Raw genomic sequence first — 12,253 nt, 5'->3', positions numbered from 1 at the left:
ATACTGCTGAGCTTGTCATTGTGCATCTCCTAGTGCATATGAGCATACATTCTCTTGGTGTATTCTAAGACTGGAATTGTGACCCACTGTACGCTTCTGTTTCAATATTAGTAGATAATGTCAAACTGTTTTCCAAAGCCGTTATTGAGCCAATTTACGCTTCCACCAGAAGTCCATGAAAATAATCATTATTCTACATAGTCTCTATTCTTGGTATTCTCAGACTGTTAAGTTTTGACCGTCCTGAAGGTGGATGTGTAATAGTAGCTCAGTGTGGTTTTAGTATCTTTTGACCGTTTAGCTATCCTTTCCTGAGGCCTTCTCTTCAAGTCTCTTGTCCTTTATTCTACTGCTTGTCTGCTTTATTCTTAGTGCGTGGTAGAAGTTCTTACGTTATTTTGAATATGAGCTCTTTTTTATATGTATTCTAAATCCTGCCACCTACTCTGAGCCTTTATGATGTCTTTCAATAAGCAGAGGTTCTCATTTTTCATGAATTCCAAGTTTAATTTTTTTCCTTTATGGTCAGTCCATTTTTTTAGTGTAGTCTACTATCTTTTTTTTAAATTATTGAGGTATAATGACACACATTGTTTCATTAGTATCAGGTATACAACACATAATTAGTTGATTAGTTGATTAGTGAATATACGGACAAGAGTGTTTGTTGTGCCATGCCCGCCACAAGTGTAGCCACCATCTGTCACTGTGCAACACTATTAAATTATCATTGACTATATTCCCTGTGCTCTGCCGTTTATCCTCATGACTTGCTCATTCAAAAACTGGATGCTGGTATCTCCCATTCCCCTTTGTGGTCAATGCATTTTAATGTATTGCTTCTAATATCTTTTTCTCATTAGAGGTCATAAAATAGTCTTATGTATGATCTTCTGTAAGCTTTACTATTTTGCTCTTCACATTTATCTATAATCTGACTAAAATTGATGTTTCTTTGGGCTATAGGATGTCGAAATTGATTTTTACCCAGCTGTTTATACATCCCAGATATTTCAGTACCACATCCTGAAAGACTGTCCTTTCCCCTCTACTTTGTAGTACCATCTTTATAATATATATACATGATGTTTTTCTATACTATATTCTTTTATTGATCTCTCAAGTCCTACAAGGTTCCTTCTTCAAGTTTTTTTTTTTTTTTTTTTTTTGGCTTTTCTTGCATTTCCTTGTAAATTTAAAAATAACCTGTCAAAAATCCTGTTGCAGTATTGGATTACATGGATCACATCTGTAGTTTCTGAAAATGTATTTCTTTTAATTTATTTTTAATGCTGTTGTAAATAGTACCTCTAAAACTTTTATTCTCTGTTGTTATGTAAAAATAGCTAATGTTGACTTTATACGCATCAACCTTATTGAACTCATTTATTACTTTAATAATTTATTGGTAGATTTTTCTTTATCCTTTAAAAGCATATAGGGTTTTTTTCTTCCTTTCTGATTTTGTTTATTTATTTTGTTTTCTTATCTTCAGTAACTAGCTTAAAAACAGTACTAAATAGAAGTGGTATATCTTGTCCATGTTCTCAAAGATACCTTTTAACACTTGTCGATTAAATATGTTTTCTATAGATTTTAAAATAGCTATTCTTTTTCAAAATAAGGAAATTCCATTTTGTTCCTGTTTTGTTAAATGAAAAGTTGGTGAATTTTATCATTATTTCCTTTTTATCTCTTGTATTGTTTGATTTTGGGGAGATATCAAGCTATCTTGGTTCCTAGAATAAACTCAACTTTTATATGTATATGTGTATGTATGTATTTTGTTATTGTTGTTAGTATATATCCCTAGTTTGGGTTTGCTATTTTTGGGTAAGAGTTTTACATCTGTGTTCAAGTTAGACTGACCTTCACATTTTTGTTCTTATGTCTTGGTCTGCTTTCAATATCAGAATTATGTTAATCTCCTAAAATTTGTGAGGGTGTCCTATTTTGGGGAAAGAGTTTGTGTACATATCTTTAATTAAATATTTGGTAAAATTTACTAGTAAATCCTATGGAGATTTTCTTTGTGGGAAATCATGTAATCATTGTAATTATGGATTCCAGAGTACTTACTAATTTTTAGTTACTATATTTTGTGTCAGTATTAAATTACATTCTTATAGAAGTTTATTTATCATATCCTTTTTAAATTCTTTGTGATGTCTGCAGGATCTGTAGAGATGTCCTTTTCTGTTTCATAACATTGTACGGTCTTTTTTCTCTTGATCAGTTGGACTGGTTGATATACTTTACTAGTCCTTTTAAAGAAATATCTTTGATTTGTTGGTCCTCTTTATTATGTACTTGTTATTCCATTTGATTAATTTTTGTTTAATATTATATTCCTTCTATTTCTGTAAACTCATGTCACTAGCTGTGTGCTTATTAACTCATGAATGTTCAGTCTTTTCTAAAATACAGACTTTGGGCTATAAATTTCTCTTTAGCACTGCATGCATAAATTTTGAGGTTTGTGTGGTTTGGGATATTTTCTAATTTCCTTTGATTTTTCTTCTTTGATCATAGATTATTCAGAGGGTTTTTTGTTTGTTTGTTTTTCAAAATTTCCAAACTTATGGCATTTTGAGTTAAACTTTATACCATTTTAGTAAAAACAAGAATTCTTCCTGAATTTGTTGTTGTTGTTTTTGTTGTTGTTGTTGTGTGTGAACATTTCCCTAACTGTGGATTTTCCTTGTCTTTGTAGTTTTCTTAATCTTTGCTTTACATATTTGATGACATGTTGTTGGACAGACACAAATTTAGAAATGATATATCTCCACCAGTACTTTTTGCCTCAACATTTGAGGTTAACATAAGCAACAACACTTTTTCCCCTCTTACTTGGTCTTGACTTTTGTATCTTTTTTATCTTTTCACTTTAAGTCTTTGTGAAATTTTTTTTTAATTACGTTTTTAGATATATCTATTGTAATCTGCATATAGCTGGATTTTAAAAAATGTATTATGAAAATATTTAGGGCATTTTTATTTACAGTATAAATTATTGGTAAATTTAGATATGAATCCACTATATTTTCAAGGGCTTTACATTTATACTGCCTTAATTTTTCTCTCTTTGTTGAAATTGGTACTTTTTACTTACTTATTTCTGTTAGCTTAAAAATTATATTTGATTTTATTTTTTGTTTTGTCATTACCCCAGAGATAACAGTAGGCTTCTATGACTTTTTTTTTTTTTTTAAGATTTTATTTATTTATTTGACAGAAAGAGAGATCACAAATAGACAGAGAGGCAGGCAGAGAAAGAGGAGGAAGCAGGCTCCCTGCCGAACAGAGAGCCCGATGTGGGGCTCCATCCCAGGATCCTGAGATCATGACCTGAGCTGAAGGCAGAGGCTTAACCCATTGAGCCACCTAGGTGCCCCACTTCTATGACTTCTTAAAGTCAAATGTTTACATACATGGTGCTCTTACTCTGGACAATGCACAGATTCTAGAAAAATATTGTGCAAACGTTAACTTGCATAATAATCATCTGAAGTCTTATTAAAAATGCATATTCTTATTCATCCTATCTGGGATGGGGACTACGATTCAGCTTTCTAATAAGCTTCCAGTTTGTGCCAGTGCCTAGTTCTGAGACCATACATTTAGCAGCAAGCCTTAAAATCCTTGTAACATTTGCCTACCTGTAACGTGTATGCTCTTAATATTGTTTAATTTTGTGTATTTTAAACTGTACAATGTCGTTTTGTTATTCTTTTATGCAAGGAGTTTTTAATTAGATTTATCCATTAATTTGCCCTTTTTTGGGTTTTTTATTTTGTTTTGTTATGATTTGTTTTAGTAGGCTCCATGCTCGGTGTGGAGGGGCTTGAGCTTAAGACCCTGAGATCAAGAACAGAGCTGAAATTGAGTTGGGGGCTTAACTGACTGAACCATCCAGGCGCCTCTCATTTGCCCTTTTAATTACCTTTTATTCTTTTGGAAGTCCATAGTTTCCATTTAAGACCATTTTCCCTCTGTCTGAACAACTATATTAATTCTGTTAGTATCAGTCTACTGGTGGTGAATTCTTTTCTGTTTGAAGATGTTTTTATTTCAACTTTACTATTTTTTTTTTTTTTCTAAAGGGAGGGTAAGGGAAGGGCAGAGGAAGAGGAAGAATTTTAAGCAGGCTCCATGCCCAGCAGCAGGGTCTGACGTGAGTCTCAATCTCACAACCCTGAGATCATGACCTGAGCCGAAATCAAGAGTTGAATGCTTAACCAGCTGAGGCACCCAGGCACCCCTCAACTTGACTCTATAGGATATTTTCACTGGGTATAGAGTTCCGGGATAACGTTTATTTTCTTTCATTGCACTGAAGATACTGTTAGACCATCTTGTAGCTTCTAGTATTTCCCTTAAGAAGTCAGTTGTTGATCTTACTGTTAGACCTTTGAAGATAATCTTTTTAAAAATTAATTAATTAGTTAATTAATTTTTATTCTTCAGTAACTCCTTCTGGCCACTTTTAACATTTTTGCCTTTGATTTTCAGCAGTTATTCTGTTACATGTTTAGATGTAGATTGCTTTTTTTTTTTTAATTTTAAAAAAATTTTTATTTATTTGACAGACAGAGATCAGAGGTAGGCAAAGAGCAGGCAGAGCGAGAAGGGAAAGTAGGCTCCCTGCTGAGCAGAGAGCCAGATGTGGGGCTCAGTCCCAGGACCCTGAGATCATGAAGCTGGAGCTGAAGGCAGAGGCTTTAACCCACTGAGCCACCCAGGCGCCCCTAGATCGTTTTTTGTTTGTTTGTTTGTTTTTTACTTATTCTGCTAGTAGTTCATTAGGATTCTTGTATCTGTGGCTTCAGTTTGGGGAACTTGTTTTTGTGGTTTTGATTTTTGTCTTTTAATGTGGCATTTCTTACCTTCTTCTGGGTCTCTAAATACATGTTTGTTAGAAATTTCTCTTCTCTTATCCTTTAAAAAAAGTTTTTTTTTTTTTTTTTTTTTATCCTTTGGTCTCTATGCTTTATTATGGATAAAATTTTCTCACCAGTCTTCCAATTTACTAAATCTGCCTTTGGCTGTATTTTATGTGCTTTTAATTTAACCAGCGTATTTTTCAATTCTAAAATTTCTTTTTGCTATTTTAATATTGAATTTGTCATTTTTCAGTCATTTGCAGTTTTTTATTTTTAGTGTATTCTTTTATCTTTTTGAACACAGGAAGTTTCCTCATTTTTCAGGTGTTTAATTTTTTACTCTTTGTTTTCTTTCTTAATTCGAATATAGTTAACAGTGTTTTATTAGTTTCAGGTTTACAATATAGATTCAACATTCTACACATTACTCAGTACTCCTAAGTGTCGTCTTAGTCACCCATCTTCCATCTACCTTCCCTCTGGTAACCATCAATTTGTTCTCTTCAGTTAAGAGTGGTTGTTTTGATTGTCCCTTTTTTCTTCATTTGTTTTGTTTCTTAAATTTCACATAGGAGTGAAATCATACGGTGTTTGTCTTTCTCTGACTTATTTCACTTAACACTATACTCCTTACATTTATCTATGTTGCAAATGGCAAGATCTTATTCTTTTTCATGTTGAATAATATTCCTGTGTGTGTGTGTGTGTGTGTGTGTTTGTACACACCATACCTTTATCTGGTCATCTATATGTATACGCTTGGACTGCTTCCATTATTTGGCTATTTTATATAATGCTGTGGTAGACATAAGGTGCCTGTATCTTTACAAATTAGTGTTTTCCTCATTTTTTAGTTTTTAATAAATCTAATACCTAGAGTTTCATACTGTCCTGTTTTCTTTTGTGCCTGAGTTATCTTTTTTTTTTTTTTTTTTTTTTTGTGCCTGAGTATCTTGAGTAATGGATGCATATTTGTTTGTGGAAATAAAGTTAGCTTAAGATTATATTATCATCTTCCTATATGGCTTTCTTAATTTGTTCCTGCCATGTACCTGTTGGTACAACAATCTAGGATTGCCTTAATCCAATTTCAGAACAGGTCTTTCAGAGCTAATAGTTCACTTGAACCTGGTCTGCATTTTGTCATGGATTGGTTTGCTTCTGATTCATCTTTACTTTTTCAAACCTTAAATGTATAGTTTGCCAGAGTTCTACTTTTGGGAACACTGTACTTCACTTTGGTCCTCTTAACCTAATAAGACTATTAAACCTCTTTTCCACCTCTGTGCTATCTATTCAGACTCAATAAATGTCTCTGGTACAAAAATAGACCTAAATGCCAGGATCATTCTCTGTATCTCTGACCTATGAGTTCGGCTGCCACAATTTCTTACTATGCTATTTCTCAGATACCTTAGAGCAGAAATACAGAAGTTAGCCCAGAATTCTTACATTTCTTCAGTGATTGGATTGATCCAAACTAACTAGTTTATAATAAAAAGAAGTGAAATTCAATTTACATACTTTAAAGAAACTTTCTTAATGATAAAATAACTTGCCATGCTAAATATCAAAACTAATTTGAAACTATGTTGTCCCTAACAGATTTTGTTGACAGGAAAATCTCATCACGGTAGCATTAGCATGGTCATTAAGAGGACAAGCTCTATAGCCAGACCACCTGCTTTTTTTTCTCACTCTTTTTTTTTTAAAAGATATATTTATTTATTTATTTATTTATTTAGTTGACGGACAGAGATCACAAGTAGGCAGAGAGGCGGGCAGAGAGAGAAGGGGAAGCAGGTTCCCCACCAAGGAGGGAGCCCGATGCGGGGCTCAATCCCAGGATCCTGGGATCATGACTCAAGCTGAAGGCAGAGACTTTAACCCACTGAGCCACCCAGAGGCCCATTTTTCTCTCATTCTTGACCTACTATTGGTTTGATCTTAGGCATGTCATTTAACCTCTGTTAAGAAACTCATCTGGAAAAAAGATAATGATAGTGATAGAGTCTTAGGGTTATTGCATGTAAATATATGTTGAATGGTTAAAACCATACTGAGTCAGCAATTTGTCACTGTAAGTTAGAATAAAATTTCATTGTAAGTGAGAGTACTTCTGCGAAATTTTCTCTGTGAGTAATCTTATGATACCTAATATTTACTATTTTTTTAACATAAAATTCTGAAATTTTTATTTCCTTCTTGATCTTATTACTATATTTTGGGGGTCATCTTAATTTATGATATAGAATTATTCTCCAGCTATTGGAAAATTTTGTGTGTTATTCTCTTGGATAATTAGGCTTAACTAGATGTAAAATTTTTACTTTCTTCATTTGTAGCTTACTCCATCTGGAAGCATTTCTTTAATTAAATCAATGCATTTAATTAAAAATCCTGTGAAAACCTGTGACAAAGTTTATTCCTTGATACAAAGTTTGACTTCTCAAATCAGACATCGAATGGAAGATCCCAAATCATCAGGTAAATATTATGTATTCCTTGGGACATGAAACAAATGAAAATTATTATCCAGTTAAATAAACATTTTAAAACCAGATACATCAATCTAAAATTAAGCCTCGTACTGTTCTAGGTCTGAGTGAACATACATCCAGCAAAAGAATAATAGCTAGGTTACAGTTTCTTTTCTCTATGATAACATGAAAAAGATAATAAAATATTATTATTTGATAAATCCCGTAGCACTGTCATATAGTTAATGGGCAAGTAGGCATCTTATCAGAAACAAACATGGGAAGATGATCTGGGCTCTAACTCTGATATTAGCTTTGTTATAACTTGAGCAATTTTGAAATCTAGAGTTCTTCCCGGTAAAAATAAATCCTTTGAACTGTTTAATTTCTAAGGTTCCTTTCTGCTAAAGAGTGTCTATTCTGTTGTTAGTTCTGTGAATCTAGTAAGAAAGAATGGTACTTAAAATTTAGAATTGTAAATAGTCTTAGAGAGGCCTGTTATAATTGTTCTTTTTCTTCTGATTATTGAAGTGTGTAACATGAAGGTCTTTTCTTTAACCCAAGTCCTAAGCCAATTATTTACTCTTTGAAAGTCTGCAAAATAAATACTTGCAAATGGTATATAACTATGATAACATTCCCTACTTTCTTAATAGTTTTACCTCTGACACTAAAAGAAGTTTCTAATTAGCAATTTTTAAAAGTTTCTAATTATCAGCTTTTTAGTATATTCCCTTAATCTGATTCTAAGTTTAATAATACTACATCTGTTATGTTGTTTTAGATATTCAGCTTTACCACAGTGAAACATTAGAGCTTATGCTACGTAGATGGTCCAAGTTGGAGAAAGACTTTAAAACAAAGAATGGAAGATATGACATTAGTAAAATCCCTGACATATATGACTGTATAAAATATGATGTCCAGCATAATGGTTCCTTGAAATTAGAAAATACAATGGAATTATACAGGCTTTCGAAAGCATTAGCAGATATTGTTATCCCTCAGGTAAGTAAATCTAGGAATCAGTTTTCTTAGAGTGTTCTTTAGATTCTTTTAAAAAATTTCTGTCACTGGAAAAAAGATAGTTGGTTTTTATCTCTCTATAAAATCCATAACTTTTAAAGGAAAGTTAAGTAATTATGGACTTATATTTTAAGCTTTTTATTGTATTAAATCATTACTTGATTTTCTAATAATTTAATTACAATGATAGTTTAATAGTTTAATTACTACTTATTATGCAATAAAAAAGTTTTCTTTTTTTTTTTTCAAAATACCTGCACATAATTAAATAGACTTGCAAAATTTACATAGGGCCACAACTACCTTTTTCTCCCACTCCCCACATACTTCCATATTATTATGTACTATATGCAAGTATTTTGAAAAAAAAATGTGCAAGTAGTTTGAAAAAAAAAATTTTTTTTGAGAGAACGGGGGAGGGACAGAGGGAGAGAGAATCTTAAGCAGGCTTCACACCCATTGCAGAGCTGGACATGGGGCTCCATCTCACGACCCTGAGATCATGACCCGAGCGAAAATCAAGAGTTCACACTTAATTGCCACCCAGGTGCCCCTTGAAAAAATTATTTGAAGGTCAAGGTGTAAGTTATTATTGGAAGGGTGCAAGTCATGGGTCTTTTCATTTATAGGAGAATAAAAATAAAGGTGTAACCAGAATTCAAATAATTGAAATGTAATTAGGCAGAGAATCAGATTGATAAATAAAGAGGCAAATGACAAGACAAGTGAAATACAGAACATGATAAAGGAAAATGGTTCCAGATTCCCTGAGCTGAAATCCAGAGTCAGACCCCTGACTGAGTCACCCTGGTACTCCTTAATTCTTCTTAAATTTGGGACCTGTTTTCTACTCAATGACAAAAGATTATTTGGATATTATAAAGAAGAGATTGGAGTATATCAGATATTCTACCTATGAATCAAAGTTAAATAGAAGGAAAAAATGGGATACCTGAAAAATATGAAGATGCTGAACAGAAGTAGTAGCCTTACTTAAAAATACGTATGAAAATGGTTCAAATAGTATCAGTGTCCCTTAATTTTCACAGAAAGTTCAGGAAAAACTACAAACTTAAAAAACTGGGAATTCAGACAGTACACAACTTACCTATAATTATTTGTGTACCTGCTAAAGATTAGCTTATTCTTTCAGCCTGAGAGAACACTGCTTACTTGTTTGGTCAGATGTGTAATATAGACAATCTTAAGTATATTGTATGATCCAGTGATGTGCAAAATGAATTCTTAAAGAAGAAGATAAAAATACGTCACATATCAAGAATATACTTTGGGCCTTTTAGGAAACTTAAAGTTTGACTTAGCAAACAAGGAATTGTTATTTGACGATCTGTTTTACTAAATGGAAGAGAGTTTTTATTCTGCAAAAGAGAAATTTAAGGGCACCTGGGTGGCTCAGTCTTTGAAGCGTTCAGCTCTGGATTTAACTCAGGTCATGCCCTCAGGGTTCTGGGATCAAGTTCCGTGTTGGACTCTTGGATCTGTCAGTGGGGAGTTGGTTTGTCTCCCCTTGCCCCTCCCTGCAGGCATAGGTACTCTCTCTCTCTTTGAAATAGATTTAAAAATCTTAAAAAAAAATGCAAAAGAGAAATTTAATTTTACAGAATAAAGAGTTTTATGACAGGTAAGATGCTTTAAGATTATCATCAGAGTGAACACACTAAATTCTGCATAACTCAGTTTTAGCTGCAATGTATAGACAGTCATTGAGCTAACACTGGTTTGATTATAACTGAAGTTACTGAGTCAGAGTCATCTTTGTTTTGAAATTCAAGAAAGAAAGTTGATTCAAATTTTTATCAACTATTCCAAGAATGATTGCTGGCTTGTTTTGTTTTATTTTAAAATATTTTATTTATTCATTTGAGAGAAAGAGAGCACATGAGCAAGGGAGGAGAGGAAGAAGGAAAGGAAGAAACATACTCCCCACTAAGCAGGGACACCAAGGTGGAGCTCAATCTTAGGACCCTGAGATCATGACCTGAGCTGAAGGCAGATGATTAAATGAATGAGCCACCCAGGCGCCCCGGAATGGTCGCTGTTGATTCTGCTAACCATATAATTAGTTTGCACTGGAAGTTTTCATCCACTGGATGTTTTGGATTGCTTTGACATTAGTCCAGGCTTAGTGCATATTAGTTATATTCATTTCATCAGTGAAGATTATTTAAAAGTATGCTTTTTAACAGGTAAACTGTTAATATAAGGCAGTCTTAAATATTTAGGGTGGCTATATGCATTCTTCAGAGTAGGCTTTCAGTATATCTAAACTTAGCTCCTCGGTGGCTAACTGCACAAGTGATTTGTTAGCATAATCATGTCTATTTTGTTACATGACTTATGTAACCTCGTGCCTCTCAGTTCTGTATACTAAACATTCTAGAATTGGGCATGAAAGCCTGGTTTCTCAGAGTTGGGCTTAAAAAGATACTCAAGTGTTAATAGGGTTTTAGATGTTAATTTCTCCTATGTATCTATGTATTTTAGGTGTATTGCTTAAATCACTGAAGAAACTTCTTACCATCTCCTTATAGCTTAAATATTTATAACGAATTTTTCAAAGTACTAAGAATCAGTAAAAATGAGAATGGGTTGGGGATTTGAAGCATCATATATATCTTTTAAGATAATTTGTCATGCTCAACTGTTCTCGGTCTTTATTACAGTAATTGTCTTCGGATGTAGTTAGGTTAGATCTCAGCAGTCTGAGAATTTACTTGAAGACATCTCCAAAATTTCTTTCTTGGATAAATTACTTATCCAAATCTTTGGATTCTTTAGACAACATTTTGCCTGTCTACAAGAATCTGTTTTATTTTTGGTAAATTTATAATTACATTTTGGAAAAGTTGTAACTTTGAAAGCAGAGGTTTTTTTTTAAATATGCTTTTCTGTAGTTCTGAGATTATAACTTGAGTAGAGGTCAGCTTTGGGTTTACCTCCCTAACTTTTTGGTTTGATATTCCTTATTGTGGCAGAAACTTGGGATTTCTTCTTTTTTAATGGAGTATTGAATTCAGTCCAGTAAATATTATTTTGCTTTGTTAGCCTTCCTAAATCCACAACTATGGATGAAATACATTTATTTCCAGTTACTTAACAAACTAAAAGTTATTAATGTATTTATGGTAATTATGATGAAACTGTAGTTTATAATGGAAAAAAATGAAAATTTTGCCTACTTATTTCTCAAGGAAATTAAGACTATTTCAAGCTTAGAGACTTGATTATTCAGTCAAATAACGTAGAATTTTGACTAGTTTAGAATAGGTTAATTTAGATTGAGGATATCACTATCTGCAAGAAAAATGGGTATAGGCACTGGTATACCTCAAAGTGTTATGCCTCTAAAAATGTATTTCTGTGCTTACATTGAATTGATTAATTCTTAAATGTACACTGTGTGAATTATGTAATTCTAATCACAACTAAGCTTAAATATGCAGTTTATTGCTTTTATTTATTTTAAATTAAACTAATTTAATTATTATAAATATTTTTCTTTTGATAGAATTAACTTTCCACTTTTTAACTAGTCTCAATTTTCATCAAATAGAGGCCGTGTCTTAAAAATGATGCTTAAAAATAGTCATGATGTTATGGCAGCAGATAAGAACCTCTCAAGACTAAATTTGGTATTAAGGTTCTCTTAACTGGGATCACATTTATGAGCATTTGAAGACAATTTGTTTAGTTATTTATGGATTATGAAGTGGAGAGAATTGTTTATAATAGCATTTACTATATAAAGTCCATTGATACTCTCATTAAATATAACCACATAATAAGCTTTCAGATAGCCTCATCTGGTATTTTAATTAGTTCTATCTATGGCAGAAATGTTGT

At 32.5% G+C, this 12,253-nt stretch overlaps 1 protein-coding gene across 42 annotated transcripts in view; it reads left to right on the top strand.

Moving 5' to 3' along the window:
- The window catches only part of PPIP5K2 (diphosphoinositol pentakisphosphate kinase 2), a 78,064-nt gene that overhangs the window by 30,903 nt on the left and 34,908 nt on the right, over nt 1–12,253 (top strand). For all 42 annotated transcript variants that reach the window (XR_014309793.1, XR_014309794.1, XR_014309795.1 and 39 more), the window contains 2 exons: nt 7,229–7,370; nt 8,148–8,371. Coding sequence is in view for 37 of the 42 variants with exons in the window: in XM_082723788.1 (XP_082579914.1) it covers nt 7,229–7,370; nt 8,148–8,371 (366 nt within the window). In the remaining 5 variants the exon portion in view is untranslated. The remainder of the gene's footprint in view (nt 1–7,228; nt 7,371–8,147; nt 8,372–12,253) is intronic.

This window comes from Mustela nivalis (assembly GCF_964662115.1).
Source record: "Mustela nivalis genome assembly, chromosome: 3".
Lineage (NCBI taxonomy): Eukaryota > Metazoa > Chordata > Mammalia > Carnivora > Mustelidae > Mustela > Mustela nivalis.
Note: the sequence above shows the minus strand (reverse complement) of the source record. Positions and strands in the feature narration are given on the sequence as shown.